The 26,398-nt window shown below is 41.3% G+C and overlaps 1 protein-coding gene across 1 annotated transcript in view; it reads left to right on the top strand.

Annotated features, from left to right (window-relative positions):
* Positions 1–26,398, top strand: part of LOC127440723 (cadherin-2-like) — a 124,653-nt gene that overhangs the window by 90,593 nt on the left and 7,662 nt on the right. The window contains exons 9-14 of the mRNA XM_051697499.1: positions 5,037–5,174; positions 6,960–7,145; positions 8,193–8,446; positions 8,802–8,944; positions 9,373–9,606; positions 25,653–25,886. Coding sequence (XP_051553459.1) covers positions 5,037–5,174; positions 6,960–7,145; positions 8,193–8,446; positions 8,802–8,944; positions 9,373–9,606; positions 25,653–25,886 — 1,189 coding nt within the window. The remainder of the gene's footprint in view (positions 1–5,036; positions 5,175–6,959; positions 7,146–8,192; positions 8,447–8,801; positions 8,945–9,372; positions 9,607–25,652; positions 25,887–26,398) is intronic.

Raw genomic sequence — 26,398 nt, 5'->3', positions numbered from 1 at the left:
TTGAGGAACTTTCTTGTTCTACATCTCTATATAAGTTGTTTATTACTTGTTGTATGTAAATGTTTGATATGAGAAATGTTCATATTTGATCAATGTTTGCTCTCACTGCATACTTCAGTGTTTGATTGTTTGTTTGTGATTGTTTTGTTTTTTTATATCATTATTTTTTCCTTATTTATCTGAAGACATCTCAACTGGATCACTCTTTGGACATTAGAACTTTACTCAACTACTGAGATCAACAACCTGGATTATTACTCATTTCATGCTTTGGATTACCATTCGTTGGGACAAAACCTTTTTTCACAACTGAAATTCATTATTGCTTTAAACCCTTCTCCCCTCTTTTCCTGGAATTCTACAGTTTGGTGAGAGATTGACTGTTTTATTAATTCACACCTGAAAAGACTTTTGAATGCTTGGACTGGAATACAGACCAACTAATGAGAAAGACCATTCAAACTGACTTTTGTTTATGTATTTATTCTCTTGTATTTGAAATGGTTTATGATTTTTGTTTATATTTCTTGCCTGGTTAATAATCTTGGTCCAGTTTGTAAATACACTTACATTTAGTTCTCAGATATATATGTAGATACATATACATGTAGCTTTGGGAGTGTTACAGTACATATGTGTTGTTGCATTGTACTTGCATTTAAAGTACCTGCATTTATTTCATCTGTAGTTAACGCCTTACCCCTAATCCTAAACCTAAACCTAACCCTACCCAAAACCCTTACCCTAACCCCTACCCTACTCCTAAACATGCCCGTACCTCAAGCTCAGTAGCAGCAAATGTGAATCTTGTGAGAATTTTACAGAACATCATGTAGTTACACAAGAAGTTCATTGTATTGCATGTACAGTATGCAATACAATGAACAGAGTGGTGGTGGTGTAGTGGACTAAAGCACTGAACTGGAAAGCAAAAGGTTGTTGGTTCAGTCCCCACAGCCACCACCACTGTGTCCTTGAGCAAGGCACTTAACTCCAGGTTGCTCCAGGGGGATTGTCCCTGTAATAAGGGCACTGTAAGTCGCTTTGGATAAAAGCGTCTGCCAAATGCATAAATGTAAATGTATGCTAATACTAGTATAGTAGTTAAAGACACCTAATATATAGTGGGACCGGATAAGTTGATTGACAGTGCGAATGGTGCCCTTGTTTTCATAAGCCAGTAGCCATATCACCCTGTAACTCTAGACTGGTTGCCCACTGAAGCTAAGCAAGGCTGAGCCTGGTCAGTACCTGGATGGGAGACCTCCTGGGGAAAATTAAGGTTGCTGCTGGAAGAGGTGTTAGTGATTTCAGCAGGGGGTGCTCACTCTGCAGTCTATATGGGTCCTAACTAGGGATGCAAATACCTGGATTGGCATCAGCTCTGATACTGACATTTTTAGATGGATCGGGTATCGGTCCGACGAGCCCGATCCAAATCCGATACTGTGTGTCTTGTTCGTTCCTGTCAAGCTCCAAAAAGGACAAAAAACAAAAAAACATCAAAACACCATTGAAGTAGTTAATATGACTCATGCATTTTATTCAAAGCCACCTGAAGACGTGCGATTAGCTCTATGAATCACAAAAGGCTGTGTTTAATAAGTAAATATATAATATGCACATGCAGTGCCAGCACGTTATTGAATGGCGCTGCTCTGTTTACACACACACACACTGACTATTTTTAGCCTTCACGCATTGCACAACATTTGAGCGCTACTCACGAACAACATCTCAGATGTAGATGCTCAATAGTTCGGTTCACTTATAATATGCATTTAGAACGGTGCATTTTACCAGAATTTGAATAAGAAGCTAATTAAACTACTCTGAACATGCTTACAAACAGACACATACAGGACTTCCTGAAGAGTTCAGCATGTCAAAATAAAAGCGTGAGGGTTTAAAAAGTGCATGATTTAAATATATTACTGTTGTATTTAAAATTCTAAAAGTCAACAATAATAATTATAATAATGTATTATTATTATTTGTTTACAAATTATAACAATATTTAAGTTTAATGTGTTCCAAAAAATAACTAAATGAAAAGTGAACTGATGTCTTACAACTAAATTGAACAAAAAAGAGATTTGAATCCTTTAAAGTCCAGATACAAGTTGAGTGTTTTTTGCACAAAAAAAAAAGAAAAAGAAAAAAGAAACGGCCTTCTTTTCTACTGAACACTTATACTGGAATTACTGTTAATTTTGCTACAGTATTATCCAGTAGACTAGTTAACAATAAAGTTTTTCTTAATAGTTTGTACATTTACAGTTGTGCTCAAAAGTTTGCATACCCTTGGTGAATTGGTAATATATGTACCATTTTTAAAGAAAACATGAGTGAGCAGGCAAAACACATTTCTTTTATTTCTTATGGGATTCATATTCAACTGTAGGTTATAACAGAATGACAATCATAAAACAAAACATGGCAACAAAGAATAAAATGAAATGACCCCGTTCAAAAGTCTGCATACCCTTAGTTCTTAATACTCTGTATTGCCCCCTTTAGCATCAATGACAGTGTGCAGTCTTTTGTAATAGTTGTCTATGAGGCCCCAAATTCTTGCAGGTGGTATAGCTGCCCATTCGTCTTGGCAAAATGCCTCCAGATCATGCAAAGTCTTTGGTCGTCTTGCATGAACCACACGTTTGAGATCTCCCCAGAGTGGCTTGATGATATTAAGGTCAGAAGACTGTGATGGCCACTCCAGAACCTTCACCTTTTTCTGCTGTAACCACTGGACGGTCAACTTGGCCTTGTGCTTAGGGTCATTGTCATGCTGGAAAGTCCAAGAGCGTCACATGCGCAGCTTTCGTGCAGAAGAATGCAGATTGTCCGCCAGTATTTTCTGATAACATGCTGCATTCATCTTGCCATCAATTTTCACAAGATTCCCCGTGCCTTTAGAGCTCACACACCCCCAAAACATCAGTGAGCCACCACCATGCTTCACAGTGGGGATGGTATTCTATTCACTATAGGCCTTGTTGACCCCTCTCCAAACATAGCGGTTATGGTTGTGACCATAAAGCTCTATTTTGGTCTCGTCACTCCAAATTACAGTGTGCCAGAAGCTGTGAGGCGTGTCAAGGTGTTGTCGGGCATATTGGAACCGGGCTTTTTTGTGGCATTGGGTTCTTTCTGGCAACTCAACCATGCAGCTCATTTTTGTTCAAGTATCGTCGTATTGTGCTCCTTGAAACAACCACACCATCTTTTACCAGAGCAGCCTGTATTTCTCCTGAGGTTACCTGTGGGTTTTTCTTTGTATCCCGAACAATTCTTCTGAAATCTTTCTTGGTCTACCTGACCTTGGCTTGGTATTAAGAGATCCCCGAATTTTCCACTTCTTAATAAGTGATTGAACAGTACTGACTGGCATTTTATCCTTTTCCATCTTTATAAAGTTTCATTACCTTGTTACGCAGGTCTTCTAACAGTTCTTTTCTGCTCCCCATGGCTCAGTATCTAGCCTGCTCAGTGCATCCACATGAGAGCTAACAAACTCACTGACTATTTATACACAGACACGAATTGCAATTTAAAAAGCCACAGGTGTGGGAAATTAACCTTTAATTGCCATTTAAACCTGTGTGTGTCACCTTGTGTGTCTGTAACAAGGCCAAACATTCAAGGGTATGTAAACTTTTGATCAGGGCCATTTGGGTGATTTCTGTTATCATTATGATTTAAAAAGGAGCAAAACAACTATGTGATAATAAATGGTATGATATGAAGATATGATCACTATCCTTAAATAAAAGACATGATCAGTCATATTTTCAAAATCAATGCCAAAATTTCAAAATGTCTGCCAGGGTATGCAAACTTTTGAGCACAACTGTATATTGAAATAATGTGTAGTTAAAGGTTTGTGTTTCTTTACATATAATTAGCATCACTCATTTAGGTATAGATATTCTGAACTGATTATGAAAAAAACAGCACTGGTATCGGAATGGTACCGGCCGATACTGAGATTTCAGATATCGAATTGGATTGGAAGAGAAAAAGTGGTATCGTGCATCCCTAGTCCTAACGCCCCAGTACAGTGATGGGGATATTTTACTGTAAAAAGGCACCGTCCTTCGGATGAGGCGTTAAACCGAGGTCCTGACTCTCTGTGGTCATTGAAAATCCCAGGGCACTTCTCATAGATAGTATGGGTGTAACCCCATTGTCCTGGCCAAATTCCCCCCATTGGCCCTTCTCAATCATGGCCTCCTAATTATCCCCCTTCATTAATTGTTTCTATCACTCTGCACTCTCCAGGTGGATGCTGCACACTGGTGGTGGTTGAGGAGAGTCCCCTGTTCAATGTGTAAAGCGCTTTGAGTGTAGTGTCAGAAACTTGCTATATAAATGTAACATTCATTCATTCATAAGTAGTACCAAATCTCTGGGCAAAAAAAAATAATATATATATATATATATATATATATATATATATATATATATATATATATATATATATATATAATATTACATTAACCAACCAGAATCAAATAATAACCATAAATAAACTATAAATAAAGGCAAACATTTGGCAGATATCTTCAGGAGTTTGTCACCTTAACAATATTGCCAAACAAAGAAAATTCATATTTGGACAACTTGAATAAAATAATATTGCCAAGAACAGAAATGTTAATGCTAAACTATAGAGATTAATAAATGCATCAGCTTACCAAGAGCAGGCGAAGCTGTCCACTCAGGAAGTGTTTGCAATGGTGAAGTGAAGTTCCAAAACCAAGTTTAGTGCAAAACAATAATTATCAAAAGCAGTTTTGTGTTACCTGAAGTGTAACAGTTTAGACATCAGACCATGAGACATGAGGGTTCATGTTCTTTGTTGGTACTTTTTATTCTGTAAAACACACTGTCCTGAAATATGATTGTCCTTGAACCCAGTAATAGTGTAATTTCATTGTGTGTGACTAAGCGTTATAAGAAATGCTTGAAAGAATTGAAGAATTGACTTCTTGAGCCATGATCTGATCTGAATTGAATATTTCTCTTTGCAGAAAGTACCACAGTACACGCTGATTATTCAAGCCACTGACATGGAAGGAAACCCCTCATATGGTCTCTCTAACACGGGTACTGCTGTTATTACACTCACAGACGTCAATGACAATCCTCCAGAGTTTACTGCTGACACCGTAAGATCTGCCAAACACTCTTATGATAGTAAATACTAGGGGTGTAACGGTTCACATTTCTCATGGTTCGGTTTGTATCATGGTTTTAGGGTCACGGTTTCGGTACAGTTCAGTTTTTATGTTCAGGGGGAAAAAAAAAATATTACTGCCAAATCCAAAGTAAAAATATTCTATTTGGTAACAAACACTTCAAGAAATTTGCACTCACTACAAATCACCATGGTTTTATTACAGTAACCATAGTTTAAACAATGAATTTGTAGTAAAATCACAGTAACCACAAAATTAACATGGTTACTGTCATGGTTACAATACTATAGTAAAATCATGGTTACTATATGGAAACTACAGTATTACTGTTGTAAAACAATGGCTAATTGTATCAAAACCATGATTTCTGCCAAGAAATCAATGGTGACAGCAGTAATTGTTACTTCAGTCATGGCTACTACAATATTACTATAGTAAAACCATGGTTACTAGTTACTACAGTATTATTACATAAAACCATGGTTAATTCTATCAAAACCATGGTGACAACAGTCCTTGTTATTTCAGTCATGGCTACTACAATATTACTATAGTAAAACCATGGTTACTATATGGTTACTACAGTATTATGACATAAAACCATGGTTAATTCTATCAAAACCATGATTTCTGCTAAGAAAACCATGTGACAACAGTCCTTGTTATTTCAGTCATGGCTACTACAATATTACTATAGTAAACCATGGTTAATATTCATCAGGGTCCTTAACTAAAACCTTAACCTTTCTCTAATTACTAACTCAACATTTAACTTAATGCCTGCATTATTACGCTACATGCTTCAACATAAAGTGCATTTCAGACTCAATGTATATTCAACGTTCAGAATCTGTACATCACTATAGAAGAAATAAACTTGCTGTTAAAATGAATACGAGAATGGATGTCATAACGCGACTAGAGTATTTTAATCATATGCGGAAATCCCACATCTTCATCAACGGAGTAAGGGCAACATAACTTTGGCTATGAACACCCCAAGAGTTTTAGTTCTTGTTTCATGTCTGTCCGAACTAGCACCGAGTGCCTGTTTAAAGATGGAAGGGAGTGTGTCTGTGTGCAGTTTCGGGCTCACCTGCGGCTCTGTGCGCACTGCGCGCTATATATTCCCAGGTGATGTCAGCGTAAATAAATAATCAAATATCGATGTATTAACCAGTATACGGCACTCGCGTCAAGCAGTGTCTGCAAACGGTTTCTGTTTTGTACAGGTTTTTTGACCATCGCTGTTGTAATTGCAAAAGTTCCCAGACAGGAGACTTAAATGACGCAGGGGCTTCTCTCTTGCAGCTTGTTTTCTCCGCTTGCCATTTTGCCAACTAACACGTGCAGAACTGTGATGTCATCAACCGAGTTAACATACTAACAGTTAATTGGACAGCTTCTCTCTGTAGAAAGTTGACCCACGTAAAAACACAGGTGGAGTGTGTCCAACTACAGAGTCATACAGGTGCATTAGCGGAGATTACAACGGCGCATTTCTATTTGGTGCTTTCTTTTCTCCTCCAAACTGATGATCTAGATGGGTTATTAAACTAGAGATGAACCGTGGAGCAAATGCTTACTGAACCGTGGCTGGCGAACCGTACAGTTCGTTTTTTTATCACCGAGAACTGTTACACCCCTAGTGAATGCATACTGTACACCAAACTCATTCAAGTAACATGAACATTATACGCTGTAACTTTAAACATGTTACCGTCACATACAGTACATGATTTATGTATTGTGCAGTTCTATGGCACGGTTCCAGAGAACCAGGTGAACGTTATTGTGGCCAACTTGACAGTGACGGACAAAGATCAGCCAAACACAGCAGCGTGGAAGACCGTGTTCAAGATAACGGGCGGCAACCCAGCGGCTCATTTCTCTGTGCCCACTGATCCAGTTTCTAATAAAGGCCTGGTGACTGTTGTCAAGGTAGAAAAACATTTGGAAAACACATAATTATTTCATCATGTGACAAGTGTGGAGTGATAGGAGAAACATGAAACTAGGACAGCTATTGTAAGGAAATACAGTTATACCCAAGAGAGAGACCAGTATGAACAATGATGACCAGGAGTCAAAGTTGAAGCTTCAATCACTAGAGAGAGAGTTTACTGAAGACAAAGTTCTCCACATTTCCAAAGGCAAAAGACAGAAAGAGAAAATTAGTTGAGGATCTAACCTCAATCTAACTTAGATTACAGAAACAACAGTAATTATAGGCATATGCAAATGAATTGACATAATTTCTTATGAGTACGGAAATCTGATAGGTGAACAGTACAGACAATTCTAGAAGTCTTACAAACATGATGTTCTGTTTAACTACTTGAATGCGATCATTCAAAAGATTATATTTTTAAAACACTAAATCAAGTTGATAAGCAGAGATAGGTCAGAGGTGAGTCTTCTCTTTAGATAAACTGGCATCCAGTTCCTTTGACTTAGTCACATGATTCTCAAAACTACAAACAATCCCTCCAATGACATCATTAGACAGAACACAACATCTTTTCTCTCAAGGTTGAGACACACTCACGTGGCCTTATCCAGATGTATATTTGTTCTCCGGGAGCCGGGCTAAATGATAAAGCACTGTTAACTACATTCCTGACATGGGTCAGACCCTCAGTCATACCTCAGTGGTCAAATGCACAAATTACCTGGAACATAACCGGAATAAATGCACATGACTAAAATGCTTTGATTACCTTTTGATTATAACAATTGCTTGTAAATGTATTCAACTCAACAATAGGCTGAAGAGACAGGAGTAAATCGACCCCTTCACTATGTACAGTATGAGATCAGTTGCCAGGGACGACAGCATTGTTATTAAAAATATACTGTATATACAGTATGTCCAGAATTTTATATCACCACAATGCACATTTTTTATTTGAATTTCTGATAAGGTTCTATCTAGATGAATTGAACTGAATTCTCTCTCATTTCTGTTTGTCTGTCGATCTCATGAAGCCCATTGACTACGAGGTGAGCCAAGCATTTGTGCTGACAGTGGTGGCACTGAACGAGCTTCCTCTGGACAGAGGCATTCATCTGCCCCGTCAGTCCACCGCCACCGTCTCCATCCGTGTCATTGATGTCAATGAGAGCCCTTATTTTGAGCCCAACCCGAAACTGCTGAAGCTGCAGGAGGGCATGAAGAGTGAGTCTGTCGTCAGCACCTTCACAGCTCAAGATCCAGACCGCTTAATGCAGCAGAACCTCAGGTACAAATTCAAGAAAGTGTCACTCACAACACAAATAACACTACATGGTATGGCACAGTATGTGGACACCCCTTCAAATGGGTTTGGCTTGGCCCCTATGCGTTGTGATGAGCTCATCCAATATTTAAAAAAACAAAAAACTAAACATATCACCCAAGAAAGCCTCTATTTTCTGGTTCATTTAGTTGCGCTCAGTCTAGCTGGTTTTGAACTCTGGAAAAAATCTCTGTGAATGCCCATTCCACTATAGTGAATTTCTACAAGTATATATGCAATTTATAATGCATGTAATAATAATATAATTTATGTAATTTTACCTTTATTTCATTTCTTGACATGTAAACTCTCTCATTAGATACAGCAAACTCTCTGATCCTGCAAACTGGCTCAGAATTGATCCCATAAATGGACAAATCACAACCATCGCTGTTTTAGACAGAGAGTCTCCATATGTTCAAAATAACATCTACACAGCCACATTCCTCGCCACCGACAATGGTATGTTTGCTGCTGTAGAAATATCATGAATTTATACACACACATATATATATATATATATATATATATATATATATATATATATATATATATATATATACACACAGTGTGTATATACAGTGTGTATCTCATCAATAATTATTACTAATTTTCATATTTAAAAATGAATTTCTGAAAAAATTTCAGGCCTAGATAATTCATTGAAATTTTCAGGGGGAAAAAAGTAATGGAAAAGTTGTGAACATTTCTATAATGACTATAATGATAATGACTTTTTTCAAGCTATATTTTGCCCCAAAATATTTGATTGGCTAGAAATTGCTCTTGTAAGTGCAATCCTTATTAATAATTTTTGTAGAATAATTTTCTGTTAATCAGGAACAACTGGAAAACTGTGTGTGCGTGTGTGTGCGCGCGCGTGTGTGCAGGGATTCCACCAGCCAGTGGCACTGGTACTCTTCAGATTGACCTCTTGGATGTGAATGATAATGCTCCTCAAGTGTTTCCAGCAGTGGTTGAGGTGTGTGAGAAACCAGAGAACAACGGCATCAACATCACAGCTCTGGATGCAGACATCCACCCGAACACTGGACCTTTCACCTTTGAACTGCCCTCACAACCTGCTGATGTGAGGAAGAACTGGACCATCAGACAGCTCAGTGGTGAGACAACACACATGTGCACACACACACACAAACATATGATTGTAATGTATGTAACCAAATAGCAGAAAGCATAACAAATAAAACGTACTGAATATATGTGTGAGGGCACGAGGGTGCTTCCCAGAGGTATTAGAAGTCATTTCAGATAATATAAAAATTGTTTGTCATTTTTATTGATTTGTTTAGCCATTCAGAAGTTCACATGTAATCCTTGAATAGAGGTAAAGGTATTTAGATTTGCCTCACTGTCAATAGTGGAGGGCTGGAGCTCAAGATTCGACCTAAGCTCTGAACCCCCCTCCAAAAAACATTTGCCAATAACAGAGATAGCGAGTCATTAACGTTTAAATCTCCATGAGATACTGAATACTATGTGCTTGGTTTAAATTCAAAGAGATTCTAAATTGTCATAATCAGCATCTCTATGATTTTTTTCTCCCACCCAAAAAGGCAACAACCGAAAGTAGCATAAGGGAGAGCTCTCTGAGCTTTGTTGAGTAAGCAGAGCAGTGCCACAAATAAGCAGTTGCCATTTGCGGGGGCAGCCTCAAGCTAGGGTCAGCCAGGGTGTAGGAAATTATAAAGAAATGGAGAACTAGAGGATAGAATTTGGAGATAGTAGAGAAGAAATTATGTAAAGATGGAAGCATAGTAGAAGCAGTTCTCGATAGCACAGGTACATCACCCAGATGTCTGTTTGATGTGTTTACATCTGTGTATTAAACGAATTTCAATAAGAATGTCTCGGATGTCAATAAGACATTCTGCAGATGTCTTTGAGACGTTTATTATTTAGAATGTTTATAAATCTGATCTTTTAAAGATGTTTAGCAGGTGTTAATTAGATTGTGATGCTTTCCAGATGAAAAGGTCTAAAACAGACATCTCGGAGATGCACATGCACCACCTTGGGTGGCGGTTACCGTCGCATGGAAATGAGCTCTTGCGGGAGCTGTTTTTGCGCTGAAGGAATCCGCAACGCCCAGACAGGGAGGTCACCCCCCAGGGAGGGGAAGGGAGGGGACCCTGTTATGCTAGGGCCCACCTCGCATCGAACTTGACTGTAAGCCACCTCCAGACACAAGCCGTTTAAATGGGAGGGCTCACTCTGCTATTCTAACTGGAGAACCCCACTGACATAAGGTTCTTACAGGAATTTGAACGGGTAAGACCAGCATGCAATTGAACGGGGGCCCTCTCTGCATTACAACGGGAGAGCCCATGATAGAAAAGGCATGAATTAGCACACGCATCATTCGAACAGGAGATCCCATGTTGCATTTCCATCTAATTAGTTATGCTGTCTTTTAACTGGGCTCACTCTGCAAAATGTACGTGCTGAATCCTCAAGCACGGGACCACATGGCGTTCAACAGGAGAGCACCTGTTTCATGTGAAAATGATTTATGTTGTATTTTACTGAGCTTATCCTGCAAAATGAACAGGCTGAATCCTCAAGCGCGAGACCGCACAGCCTTTTACGGGAAAGCCCATGTTTTTGCGTAAAATTATTTATACTACATTTAAATGAGTGCTCACACTGTGATCGGAACGGGCCGACTCCTCAAGCACAGGACCACACAGTGTTCGACAGGAGAGCCTATACTCTATTCCTATGAAAATTATTAATGCTGAGATGCCAGTTTATGGAGAACTGTTGAGAGGTGACCTGAAGCAGCCAGATTGTTGTCAATCACTTAAGTGGGTAGTGGGGTAGTACGTATGTGTTAGAGGAGAAGGGGACTTGCTGTTGCCAAAATTGGGGCTCATTGCGGCTGCGGTGAAGCATAAACAAAAGGGGCTTCAGCGGAAGCATGGTAAAAATCATGCAGCAGTAGAGGATTAGTTAAGACGATGGTAAAGGGTGCTCCTGCAGGAGCACTGCTATAGTGGAGTAGATGAGAGAACAGTAATGGAGCTCCTGCAGGAGTGGGGAGTGAAGCACTGCTGCAGCAGAGGAGAAATTGAGACAGTATAATAAAGGAGCTCCTGCAGGAGCGGGGAGTGAAACACTGCTGCAGTGGTGGGATACTTGGAATGGTAATAATGGTGCTTTGCAGGACCTGAATGAAATCACTGCCGCTTATGATAATTAGTTATGTACAACTAATTGAAATGAGAGCTCATTGGCTTCACTACTGTTCTGATACTTAGCTTACTGATCTGTGCTATGCTCCCTTGCTTTATGTATTAACCTCTAATTTTCATATCAGCTGTTCAGCACAGTTGTGGTGGGGTGAGCAAGAGCCAGACACAGTGGGTGTGGTGTCAGGCCTCAGAGAGGCATTTATTGAAAATGATAATAAACATAAAATGTTCATAAATGTGGAAAATAGTGTCCAGGGGTAATGGTGTTCAAAACAATGTGGAATATGTCATCCTCACGGTGAAACGTGGCTCCGTGAAGGGCGGGGAAGCATCCATGGAATGGCCCAGGCATGAGCGTGGTCCAGTGGCCGCACACGCTCCCCTCCTGGATCTGTGGCATGTGGGGTGGCGGTGTCATTAGCGGACTGACTTCCCAGGCCCGCGACAGGTATGAGGGGAAGGTGGCCCAGCTTCTAGCCCGTCAGCCGCGATGCAAGCTGCCCTCGTACACCTGGGACTAGAGCAGGGAGGGTTTGGCAGAATTAGATGCACCGCCGGACTCGCTCCTCGGATACCCGGCGCAAATAAGATGTGTCACCGGCGGTCCGAGGAGCGAGTCCGGCGGCACATCTAATTCAGCCAAACCCACACTGCTCTGGTCCTGGGTGTGCGAGGATGCCAGTGTGTGCATAAATGGAGAATAGAAGCTGGCTCACTAAGAAGAGGCACGCTCTGCATTTATTTGGCAGCGGTGACGAGGTGTGCCCCGTTCCACCCTGCTGCACAAACAAGGCTTATTAATTATGCACCTCTTCTTTCTCCTGCCCACTCCCGTCATGAGCCTGGCTGAAGGACGGCCCTCAGAGGCGGGGTGACAATAATGAGAGGGAGGGGCAGGTTGTTCCCCCACACAGTACTCAAATGACCTAATTTGGCACCCACGCTAAAGCTAGAGACTTTTGGGACTGAAATATTACTACAAAAAGGGGATTTTCTATCAAAGCGAGACCCAAAGGTGCTTGAGACATCAGATTGTCACGAGTATCACATATTGCAGCATTAGCATCTTCCACCCCAGATACCGCTATGACCCGACCAGCCAATACTGGTATTCTTCCACACCCGATTCATCTTGAAATAGATTTGAACCATTAATGGTTATGGTCGAAGAAACCTGAAGCGTGATTTGGACATAGATTACATTAGTCAGCAGCTAACATTGCAGCTAGCAGGCGCTCAAGGTTGAGCAGCCATCAGCGGTCTGCTGAGATCACAGCAGAGCCAAGCATTCTGATAGTGGGTGACAGTATTATCAGAAACATTGGCAGCAGGGCTACCATTACTTGCTGCCTTCTTTGAGCAACAGTGTTTATGGATAAATATACCATTTAGTAGACAAAATGGTGATCAGTGGGTACAAGCAGGTGAATAAAAGGAGAAATACTATGTGGACACCATTTGTGCAATAGTGTTGTGAATAAATACAGCTTCTTTAAATTGACAGCCTGTAATAATTATACAGAATAACTGAAATATTTTGAGGATGAAAGCAAAATGCAAAGCAAATCTGGTGCCGATTTGAACACGTTAAGCTTGTGTGAGCACAAAATTATGACAGATTTGTTGGGCCTCATGTATTCAGATAGAAGACAAAGGCAGGCCTAACACAGTCGTAAAAACCTAACTCAAGCCCCCACCTTCCAAGTTGTAAATCTTACTGATAAAAATCGCACCAAAATCCAAAACAGACTACAAATCCATGAAGCCTTGCTCACTAAAGGATCGAACTCTCAACTCCTATTGGATGAGGCACACAACAGAATGTCCCTCAAACATGACATCATCAGGAGTTGAAATACCTCTGAAATGTTTTCGTGAGTTGCTTCCAGCGACTTTGTTCACCGAGTATGGACGCAGCTCTTCGCTGCTCTCAGGTGCAACCTCGTGGCACAAGGAAGTAACGTCCGACTTGAAACTGTGGCCATACAATCTCCATCTCGCTGGACGAGTTGAGATTACTCTGTGTTCAACCGAACACTCTAACGGATCCGAAGGAGACCGCCGAGCAATTTGCATCTTCATCCGTTTGCCTACAGAAGTGAAGAGATTGAAGATTTCTCTTCCATCTTCAATGAACTCGACATTTCTGAGCTCTCCGCCAGCCTGCCGAGAATCAACAGCCGTACCGGCCACCGACAGAGTGAGGAAACGGCCTCCCGTCATCACCCGAGCCTCAAGGAACCGGGTCAGAGTTAAAGGATGGAGGAAAACACATTCTACCTGTGTCCTCATGCGATTCAATTAAGAGGTTTACGTCTGGGCAGAGGTAGAATAGTATAGTGTGTTATTCTTGTGTTTCAAGGTTTTTGCTTGTACAGTTTACGGACCGCCATGTCCGCTCATTATTAATACTCAGGGTATTAATTATCACAAATTTGTTTTGCTGTATTGTGGTCCAACCAAATTGGATTGTTGTGCAATTTCGCCATCGCGGGTGAGACAGCAACTGAGTTCATCCATTAAAAAGTCAAATAACGCAGGACTTTTACGAGCCGTCCACCGCGTCTCTGAGTGATAAACACAGCTGCTTTCTCTCCCACTATCACAAAATTGGCTTTAGGGCTGTCACTTAATCATCTCTCTCTCTCTCTCTCTTGTACTAACCACACACCCACACACACACACCTTATGTGTTATAGGATTATTTTATTTCCATATCTAATCATATCACTGTTTAGTTTGTAGTTGTAAGTCGGAAGTTTATTGACTGCATTGTATTAATTATTAATTGATATTACTGCATGAATAAACTTTGTTTATATTACAAAGAGAAGTGTTTTGGTTTGTTTTGCATACGCCTGTGTCATGCTGACGGGATGTCAGTGCTCGGATTCAAACCTTCATTCATTGTTTTTTTCCCGAAAATCGATATACTTCAGATGTTGATTTTCCTAAGAAAACAATCTAATATTGAGACTGTTTTACTATTTGGTTATTAGTCCCTGATTCCAGGGTGGTGCCCCGTCAATGTTAATCCTTATTAATATTCTATTGATTTTTGATAATTGATAATTATCTTTGATTGTTGAATTTGAATGATCAATAAACTAGTGTTCATTTTAATTAATGTTTCATCGATGTTAACAATTAACGATTATCTTTGATAATTGTTGATTTAAAGGATTAAAAAAAGCTAACATTGATTCTCATCAATGTTCTATTGATTTTAATAATTAATAATTATCTTTGATAATTATTGCTAATAACCAAACTTGCTCCTAAACGTAGCACACTACATTTACTGGAGCCCCATATGAGGTTTTAATAAGTTAGATTAAATTGATTAATTTAAATATTAATTAATAACTACAGAAATAATTATTAATTATTTCTGATAGTAACACTGATCTAAACAACCAGTAAAGCCCGACATAATAATTGGTGCCCCGTGTGAGGCATCCTACATGCCAGTTCTGTCACAGTGTGTATGCATAAGAATCCAAAGTAATAACTTGAATCATTACTTCAAAGTTTGGTTCTGTTTGACAATTTACTTCTCACAACTTGCCAAACATAAGCCAGTGTGGTGTGAAAGTGCTCTTAAGAGTGAATTAGGGGTTGGTAAATTTACTATAGTCTGCTTAAAATCTGCTGTTGTTGTTATTTAACTCCTAACGCTTTCATCTAAATGTTACAGAGAGGTGCCAAGTCACTTCATTGATAACCACCAAAGAGAGAACGCAGTGAAATTCGCACATCATAACAGTAGTCCGTAAGCCACAGGTCAAAGCCTCTCACCTGTGTGTTCGTGCTAGCATTATATCAACTGTAAAACAACAAGCTATCAGAGCCACTGTCACAAGAATTTTTACTGCCCCAGTAAAATGAGTCACCAATCGCCCTGCGTAACCGGAGCTGAAGCTCCACAGAGGTTAGTCGACCCAGCACTGCAAGATGTAGTTGCTGCTGTCCTCCGTCTCTCCATAGAGGAGAGGATAACCTTAACGGCTACAATATTAGTCATTGTGATGAAGCATTGCAGGAACTAGTTGATTATATCAACAACCCGGTCGGGAAGCCAATGTGCACAATCCTGGATCAAGTGGGCCAAATGTTCCTTCTTCATCACCGCAAAACCCAACTGCAAACCGCCGAGCACCAGGCCCAGCTCGCCCAGCTGCAGAGCAGCTACAAAGCGGTGCAGAGGGAAAATCTCAGCCTGCACCAAGACGTTAGGTGCACTCAAGCTGAGAAAGTCCAGGCACAGGAAGATAATGCCCGGATGCAGGAGGAAAACGAAACCCTGCGCAGGCAGCTTCAAGCTGCCCAGCTAAGAGTAGAGTCAGATCAGGTAAGTGCAGCTGAAATGCACAGCACAACATCTGACATAGAAGAGGGTCCCCTTTTTAGCGCTATGCGTAGAAATGTGCCCCTGAGAAACCCAGGAACACACGCTAGGAGCTGAGCTGCCCCTAGTGGTACAGTCTCTGACTTCGTCCTCTAAGACACCTTTCAAAATCCTCCAGCGGCCCGCTGGTTGGATGCAGGTGCCCCTCCTTATAGTTGCCCTCCTCAGTCAGTTTTCAGTCATGCCACCGTGCGTTTCAAACCGACTGATTCCACACCATGGAGGGGGGACAATTATTTTCAAGCCCAGAGTGGTGTAAGCAGCTCGAATATCCCATTAGCCAGGGAGCTGTACGCAGGGGGTCCACCCCCACGCGTCGACTGGACTCCTTCCCCACCTCGAAGGGGAGGAAGTCGTCCTCATCGTTATAGCGATCCGAGTGACTATGATGTTTCGGATAACTCGGACGACCCGTGGTCATACCGACACCAACGCTTGCGCATCCGACAACTCGAGTCCCTCGCAGGGGACATAGAACGCTTTGACCCAAGTAATCGAGATTCAAACATCGACAATTATCTTAGAGAAATTAAGCACTGCCTGGTTGACTTGCCTTATGCTTCATCGCGTGAAAAACTCAAGCTTATATGGAAGACCACGGTAAGGAGTGTCCATGCGTTCATGGAAACGCTACCGACTGGTACACGAAACCGCTACTCAGCTCTGTGTATAGCCCTACGCGAGGAGTATTCGCTGTATATCGACGAAGCCTCCGCTACCATAGCTGCTTTCGCCATCACCCAGAAGAGGCACAAGCCTCTGCGTGAGTATTATAGATGCCTGAGAACCACGTACTTCCAAGGAAGTAACGCACCAGGTCTGGAGGAGGAACGAACTTTCAAGTCTCTTTTCCTTCACAACCTCCACGAGTGCGTGCGATATGACATCACGATGCACTGCAGAATGGGCAACTCCACCATGCTGGAAATCAGAAAGTACGCGCAACTGGCATGGGAGATACGCGTGCGCCCTGCCCGAGGGCACGAAGGGGACGCCAGAGCCCTGGGGATCCAAGCCTCATATGCAGACCTAGAGCTTGAAGGCAACGAAATGCCTCGCGTTAAGGTGAATGCTAGAAGAGGACCCCAGAGACGCCGATCACCCCGCCAGCAGGGTAGGCAACAGAACCAGGGGGGTGGTAACCAGACACACCCCCAGGGTCACGGCAGGCCTAAACAACAAAATATTCGCCGGCCGAAAGGAAATGCGCGTTTCGAACGAAAACCCAAACAAGAAGGTAAGTGGGTAGAAAAGGTTTCAAATCCCCTCAGAGAACAAGATTTGAGAGAGGAAATGGAGGATATTAGGAGATGCTTGACTGAGTTGGTAACTAAGCTTGACGTGCTCCGTTGTTCACCAGGTCCGTCGACCTCCTCAAAGGAACACGGCACTGAAACCCCGTCAGTATGATTAGACGATGTACCCCCTCCCGTTAACGCCAAAGTTTACTTTGTAGATCGGGAAAAGGGGAACAGTGTCCAAGTTGCTCCCCAAAACAGTCACTCCTAACATGCCACACCCTTCTTTTCTGACCTTCTTGGGTGATCTGTACCGTAAAGGCAACGCCTGACACATGGGTCATTCAACTCCCACGCACTACTCAACACCAGTTCCGAAATAGTCTAATGGGTTCAAACATCTTCGCAGAGGTGACTAGAGCAAAGCTCTCCCTTGGCATACCGTTATAGACAGAGACCTGCAACGTAAGCATCACAAGCTACACGCAAGATAGGTCGTCTATCACAAAACGGGCCTGGATTGACACCTTTCAAGGAATGACGCTTGAAAGGTGTCAATATATGTCCCATTAATACAGAACCACTGTTAGTTGGCCAGGACCTACTGAACCGATTGGCTCCGCTCATTGACTGCCATCGTGGACACATGTGGGCTCAGGTTGACATACCGAGACCACTTGGCCCAGAAAACAGTTCACCAGCTTCAGATGCACATGTCGCCATCGTCCAAAAATCCAGCAGAGACGACGACTCCAATAAGAACAATTACAGGGCCTGGGTAAAACCCTTCAGGATACTATAGTCACTGTAAATTTGCAATCCGTTCTTATTAATAACACTTTTCACGCTTTAGGGACTTTGTCAGAGAAAACAACTTATGCGTGTATCGTTAGAGATCTAATGCAGGACCTCCTCAGGGAAATTAGTTCCTCGGTCAACAGTCTGAGTGGTGGAAGGATTCCAGCTTACCTGGTATCCCTAGACCTTGTCGAACAAATCCTTAGATCTGCTACTATCTCCGTTGTGCAACCTTCACAGATACACATGGCATATAGTTTTGGCATTGAAATTCCAATCCATGTAAATCCTCAGAACCTCAAAATAGGATTTATCCTCAATCTACCATCATAGGCAGAATATATATAGACTAAAATCTGTATGTAATGTTGGTTTTCAGAGAGGTAATGCGCACATTCACCTCAAAACACCACCAACACTCGCCGACCATGATGAGGACCCCTCGCTCTACCTTATCTCTAACCTAAACATGTGTACCAAGACAAAGAACATTCATTGGGTTTGTCCAAACGCAACCCCTTTGTTAGAGAGGTGACTAACTACCTCCCTGAACAAGTGTCAGGTAGCATGTCCATCAAAGATGAAGGAACAGAGACAAAGGTAGAGCGAGCAGGCAGTCGCTGGCTCGTTAACACACCAGCCACCGAAGTCATACGACTGCCATGATACAGCCACTAAACTAAGACCACTAAACTAAGGCTACCAAACCAAACGGTGTTCTTAATGGTTCCCCAAGGAGCCACCGTGCACATTGACGATACTGTCCTCCATCATCTCAACGTCGACAAAAATTACGCAGAAATTGAGATCATGGACGCATTTAGAGGTCACAGCCTCACCATTGATGACACCCTTCAACAGCAGCTTCAGGCTGAAGGGATGAAATTAGTGAAGTTCAGTCTCAAACTGACTGGCTTGACCACTATATTTCATAGTCACATAAGCAGATCGTCATCTTACCGAGAACACCCTATCAGTTTGGTTGCCCTCTGGCTCCTCCTTAGTGGTTGGATCATCATCGCAATTATTGCACACGCCATGTACAGGTACATTCAACACCTACAGGCCAGACTGGACTCACTTCTCATACAGCCACGTTTAACACACCAGTCTGAGCCCATCCCACAGGTTAACCCCATCATTTCCAAGGATAAGCCTTTTAACCTTTAACCCTCCTTTCCTCTAACATTTTGTTCCTAGTAACCAATGTCAGGTTCTACTTTGATTTTGTGTTATGACCAAAGAACAACAAAGGATTGTGTTATGGTTAATGCTGTACCTTCCAATAACTTGAAATGTTTATGTGTGATGAATGTAGTTTTAGAATTAGCTACAAGTTATATGCCCAGATGTGCCTCAATCTCTGTCCAGACGATAAAGCCTCTGTGAACTCTAATGAACTGTATGGACTGTGCAACCATTTTTCTTTCCTATCAGGAATACATGGATGGCGTAACCCACAAGTTACTGTGAACCGACAAGAACTGTTCAGCCCTTCAGTTGCTCTAAAGATGCTGGACAACAACCAACTCTTCAGAACAAAGGGGGGAATGTTGGGCCTCATGTATTCAGATAGAAGACAAAGGCAGGCCTAACACAGTCGTAAAAACATAACTCAAAAATCGTGCCAAAATCCAAAACAGACTACAAATCCATGAAGCCTTGCTCACTAAAGGATCGAACTCTCAACTCCTATTGGATGAGGCACACAACAGAATGTCCCTCAAACATGACATCATCAGGAGTTGAAATACCTCTGAAATGTTTTCGTGAGTTGCTTCCAGCGACTTTGTTCACCGAGTATGGACGCAGCTCTTTGCTGCTCTCAGGTGCAACCTCGTGGCACAAGGAAGTAACGTCCGACTTGAAACTGTGGCCATACAATCTCCATCTCGCTGGACGAGTTGAGATTACTCTGTGTTCAACCGAACACTCTAACGGATCCGAAGGAGACCGCCGAGCAATTCGCATCTTCATCCGTTTGCCTACAGAAGTGAAGAGATTAAAGATTTCTCTTCCATCTTCAATCAAGTCGACATTTCTGAGCTCTCCGCCAGCCTGCTGAGAATCAACAGCCGTACCGCCCGCCGACAGAGCGAGGAAACGGCCTCCCGTCATCACCTGAGCCTCAAGGAACCGGGTCAGAGTTAAAGGACGGAGGAAAACACATTCTACCTGTGTCCTCATGCGATTCAAGTAAGAGGTTTACGTCTGGGCAGAGGTAGAATAGTATAGTGTGTTATTCTTGTGTTTCAAGGTTTTTGCTTGTACAGTTTATGGACCGCCATGTCCGCTCATTATTAATACTCAGGGTATTAATTATCACGAATTTGTTTTGCTGTATTGTGGTCCAACCAAATTGGATTGTTGTGCAATTTCGCCATCGCGGGTGAGACAGCAACTGAGTTCATCCATTAAAGAGTCAAATAACGCAGGACTTTTACGAGCCGTCCACCGCGTCTCTGAGTGATAAACACAGCTGCTTTCTCTCCCACTATCGCAAAATCGGCTTTAGGGCTGTCACTTAATCATTTCTCTCTTTCTCTCTCTCGTACTAACCACACACCCACACACACACACCTTATGTGTTATAGGATTATTTTATTTCCATATCTAATCATATCACTGTTTAGTTTGTAGTTGTAAGTCGGAAGTTTATTGACTGCATTGTATTAATTATTAATTGATATTACTGCATGAATAAACTTTGTTTATATTACAAAGAGAAGTGTTTTGGTTTGTTTTGCATACGCCTGTGTCATGCTGACGGGATGTCAGTGCTCAGATTCAAACCTTCATTCATTGTTTTTTTCCCGAAAATCGATATTCTTCGGATGTCGATTTTCCTAAGAAAACAATCTAATATTGAGACTGTTATACTATCTGGTTATAAGTCCCTGATTCCAGGGTGGTGCCCCGTCAGTGTTAATCCTTATTAATATTCTATTGATTTTTGATAATTGATAATTATCTTTGTTGAATTTGAATGATCAATAAGCTAGTGTTCATTTTAATTAATGTTTCATCAATGTTAACAATTAATGATTATCTTTGATAATTGTTGATTTAAAGGATTAAAAAAAGCTAACATTGATTCTCATCAATGTTCTATTGATTTTAATAATTAATAATTATCTTAGATAATTATTAATTATTGCTAATAACCAAACCCGCTCCTAAACGTAGCGCACTACATTTACTGGAGCCCCATATGAGGTTTTAATGAGTTAGATTCAATTAATTAATTTAAATATTAATTAATAACTAAAGAAATAATTATTAATTATTTCTGATAGTAACACTGATCTAAACAACCAGTAAAGCTTGACAGATTTGATGAGTCACTTTGAAGTAGTAGTCCTACAGCAGTTAGTTTCTAAGGTCAAGCCTCTATCTGTGTGCCACAAATTTAGAATACTGCTTATAAAATGACTGACAACATGTGGCAAACAATATAGAGAAGACTTGTCTGTGAGAATAAAATGAGATGGATTGATTTCACCTGAGCAAAATGTTTGTCCCAGTCTGCGGGAGGAGAGAAAAATCATACAACAGCCCATAGAATTATACATTTGAATAAAAGTTTGCATAAAGCGCTTGCTGCATGATTATCGGAGTTACTTGGCAAGATGATCTCAAATGCATGCGAAGAGGAGAGACATGTGAGGAATGAACAAGTTGAGATGCAGAGCGCGACCTGCCGCTTGCATAGGCAGATTAAGACTTTGTGGTGCCCCTGGGCAACAGCCGCACAAATACCCCCCCCCCCCCCCCAAACCACCCTGCAATGAAACTTTAATGAAATTAAACAACATCTGTCATCAGTAGATGTTAATGGACACCTGCCCACTGGTGTGTTGTTACATTGCTTGTTTAGATGTACTGAACAAAAACACACAAAAAAAAAACTTTACATCACAAACGTTGGCAATGATATTATGCACAAATACTCAAACACCTTACAATGGCCTCTTTCTGGATTTTGACCATGCAAACTGGCATATGATGTCTTCAAAATTGAAGCCCCTAACCAGCTCAGATTCAGTGGCAAGCAGGGAAAGTGCAGAAAGCTGTTTCTGTGCCATTGTTGTAGAAAAAGACCTCTCTCCTTCACAGTTAGTGATTGGCAAGGTTAGAAATAGTCTCAGTGCAACATAAACATTAGGAAATTTTGTCTTAAGTCCATTACGATCAACAGTTTGCAGCAACTCTGCAGGTGAGGTCTTGTCTTTGCTAAAATGTCTGAACTAAATGAGTTCATCAGCCAAGGCTTTGTCCAGGTCTTCTGGATATGTAGAGGAGAGTTTATCAGATCTTATGTGCAAATCACTTTCTGTACAGTCCTTGTAGAATAGGACACCAAAAAGATCATAGACCTCTCTGTATGCATCAATCCGTTTGGATAGGGATGATCTGAGCCTGTCCATGATGACATAATATGCCTCGACCGTAAATCTCTCACTCCCATCAGTAAATGTAACTTCTTTGTCATCAGTGGAATCGTCTGCAAACCGCTTTCTCTTTCTTAAGTGCCAAACGTCATATTGACAAGACTAACACTGATAGCACGAGCGGATCCTTCTACCTCAGCATACTGCTCTCGAAGTGTGCCAACATAAGAGTTTAATGACTGCAAAAGGAGTCCAACAGCAGTTGCTAAGTCCATGTCGCTTGTCTGCTTTTTTGCAGATGAACGCTTGTTGCCTTAAATCTGCTTAGCACCCTGTCCCACAATATAGTCATCAGCGCTGTTTCCATCTTATTCAGCTTACCAACGAGTGCAGCAGCTTCACGTCTTGTGTCTCCCTTCTCATCACACTCTTTGGCAATCTAATTGCACTGTAGTTTTCATGGAGAATTTGGTGGAGTCGGCCCTATAGCTCCATCTTGTGCCACACAGAGATTTAAGAGTCAAACTAATGTGAATGCCATTGTCATGATGCGCTGCAGAAGGTATAAAGTGATTGTAATAGATCAAAAAAGGATGTGACCTCCTCACAGCAGGAGGTTATGGTATCTATGCTGCTGACACCAACAAGGTTCAAAGAATGACCGGCACAGGGCATGTAGTGAATTAAAGGGTTTTGCATTTTCAGGTGTGCTTGAAGTCATATTTACCGGACATATTGCTCGCATTATCATAGCTTTGTCCACGGCAATTTGTCCAACCCCAGGTCTCGCACCATTTTTAGTACACATTCTGCGAGACTTACACCTGTGTGGCTATGGAGGGGCTCAAATCGAAGGAATCTCTCAACTACTTTGCCCTCAGCACTGATGAATCTAAAAATAAATGTGAGTTGGTCTACGTGCGATAGATCTGGTGTTGAATCTACAATTACAGAGAAATATTTGGCCTGTTGGATTTCAGCTGCTATGATGTTCTTAGTTTAGCACATTAATGAGATAAACTCTTCACATATTCCAGAGGACAAGTAAGAGGACTTACCTTTGCCCTTCTGTCCATGCTTTTTGATATGTTCTTGTAAAAAGGGGTCAAACTCAGCAATCAGTTCAAGCAAACCCAGGTAATTCCCGTTGTGTGGTGATCCCAATATTTCTTCATGCCCTCGTAATGGAAGCCCCCTCTCTCCCAAAAACTTGACAACAGCTACTACACCCCTCAAGACCTTCTTCCAATAGTTTTGTTCTGCCTCTATCTGCCGGCAAAGCGAAGCATCCACTGTAGATAGGTGTTTCGATCTGTTTAATAAAGTAAGCATGAGGTGTCGGTGATCAGCACTCTTTTCATGGTCGGATATCCTCTCAGAATGTTTCCAGTCTCAGAAGCCATTAATGAATGCATGACTTTGCGATGACAAAAGTTTGCAAGCATAGCAATAAACTAAACCAGTTGACGGGGAGTAAAGTAGCCATTGCCTAGGCACAATTTAGTTGTTTTTGAGATGTGAATGTAATAATTCATTCGTTAGAGAACGTGTTCTTCCTCCGATTCCACAGTCTCGTACAGATGCTGGATATTTGGCACCCCGGTTCTGATAGGCTGCAGGCCCACACTATATAGCCTCTTCCCTCACTTGCTCTGTAATATGCCCCCATAAAGCCGGATCAGCAGGAACAATGTACTGATGCTCGGTTCCATCATCCTCCGCCTGGGTGGAGCTTGAGTCAAGCCGTTGGTTGACTGTCTCCTCTGGTTGCTGTTGCTGAGGCTCATCAGGTGCATTGCAGCTTCTCTGCTCAGAGGTGTCATCACTGTTTCTGCTTGATTGTTTAGCAGAGCTGACATTTGTGCCTTCATTAGTGCTGCTAGCTATCTTGACTTCAGTGGATCCCCCTGGCTGCTCATGCTCGGTGGTGGCATGAGTAAAGAAACTACATATTTGAGGAATTTTTTTAATTAGCTATATGTGTTCTTTATCTTTTTTACATTTTTGTTTGGCACTGCCACTTGCTGTGTTGCTGCCGCTTGTCCATTACCTCATTGCTTTTTGGCGCTCTGCCCAAGAATCACATTTTCATGCTGTAACGGTTGCACATCACACCCAATCGGTGCAGATGTGTGACTAAAGTCTTAAAGAAATAGTGCTCGCATAAATTTATTGTATTGCAATTTTGTATTGGTGATTAAATTGGTGCCCCTTAAGTCTTGATGCCCCAGGGCACTTGCCCAATTGCCCATATGATTAATCCCGTAGCATGTTTGTATGTTTGAATTTAATTGTTAATCTTTTGATTCCCTCGCCTTAAATTAAAGCTGTTATAGAGCTCAAGTGGCGTGAAGCCGGAGCAGCACCCGTTTGGGAAGGCAGCCTCACGCTAGGGACCGCTCTGGGTGTTAAGTTAATATGAGAGGACATGTATACAGCCATATGGGGCTATACCACAGGTATACAGTGAAGCAGTGGCCGCTTTGCAGAGGGTCTGCTTTGGTGATGAAAGAATAGAATGAAGGAAAGACAGAAAACAACAGTTAAAGTGGCAGCCACCATTGCCGCAAAATATGAAAATAGTGATCTACTGTGGTAGCTTCTGTTGAATAACGTGATAATTGCGATGGAAGAGCTTATCTGATGATGGCAAATGCTTCGCACAGAGTAGTGAGTCATCCAAGTCTGTCGCATGAATCTGTCATGAGTAAGTAGATGGGGCCAAATGCTGGAAGAATTGTCACAGCAGTGAGGAAAGCAGCAGTTTATAAATGCTTATTCTGGCAATGTGATTGGTCGGATTAAATGAACATCCTCCTACCGAACTTTGTAAACTCCATATGTCTTTAAACCAAGTTCCAATTTTAAAAGCAATTTTGTAGGTAGAACTTGACTTGTTCAAATTTTAGGCCCATTATTTTGAAAAATACAAAAATAACCACAATAGAGCATTGAAGTGACCTTGGTGTACAGTAGGTGTGTATGTGTTGAACTAATTTTCAGCCAATATCCCAGACAAAACCATATAAAACAGAGGTAACAATGCGATTGACATATATTCACTTCAATATATGTTGCCACGGAGCGTACTGTTTTAACACTCTCTAATTCGTTTCCCAGGTGATTATGCACAGCTTGCTCTCAGAATTGAGTTCTTAGAGAGTGGACTGTACGAGATCCCGATAACAATCACAGACTCCGGAGATATGCCATTGAGGAACACTTCATACCTGCGAGTGAAGGTGTGCGTGTGTGATGATAACGGCGACTGCACGGATCACGAGCGCATCATGGCCGCTGGACTCGGCACGGGAGTAATAGTTACACTCCTGCTCTGTGTCATCACCCTCCTCAGTAAGTCCAAACCTGTCAAGAATATGCTTAGGTAATATTTCACCCCAAAATCACAAGAAAGTAATAAAGGGACAGTTTACCAAAAAATGAACATTCTCTCATCATTTACTCATCCTCATGCCATCCTAGATATGGATGACTCTCTGTCTTCTGCAGGACACAAATGAAGATTTTTGGAAGAATATTTCAGCTCTGTAGGTCCATACAATGCAAGTGAATTGTTACCAAAATTTTGAAGCTCCAAAAAAAAAAAAAAAAAAAAAAAATATATATATATATATATATATATATATATATATATATATATATATATATATATATATATATATATATTATAAAAAGATACTGTACCTGTGAACACCGTTGTATCCTGTTGAACACATAGTAACGTAATGGTTATTCTTTATACACCCACCAGATGGTGCCGTTTATCGGTTGGCTTGATATCATAAAAACAAAATCTAAGTATAAAAGCTTAAATATCAGTTAAAATCATTAAGTCTTGCCTTAAG

This window comes from Myxocyprinus asiaticus, chromosome 5, assembly GCF_019703515.2.
Source record: "Myxocyprinus asiaticus isolate MX2 ecotype Aquarium Trade chromosome 5, UBuf_Myxa_2, whole genome shotgun sequence".
In the NCBI taxonomy this organism is placed as follows: domain Eukaryota; kingdom Metazoa; phylum Chordata; class Actinopteri; order Cypriniformes; family Catostomidae; genus Myxocyprinus; species Myxocyprinus asiaticus.
The sequence above is the reverse complement of the archived record's forward strand: the minus strand, read 5'-3'. Positions and strand labels throughout refer to the sequence as shown.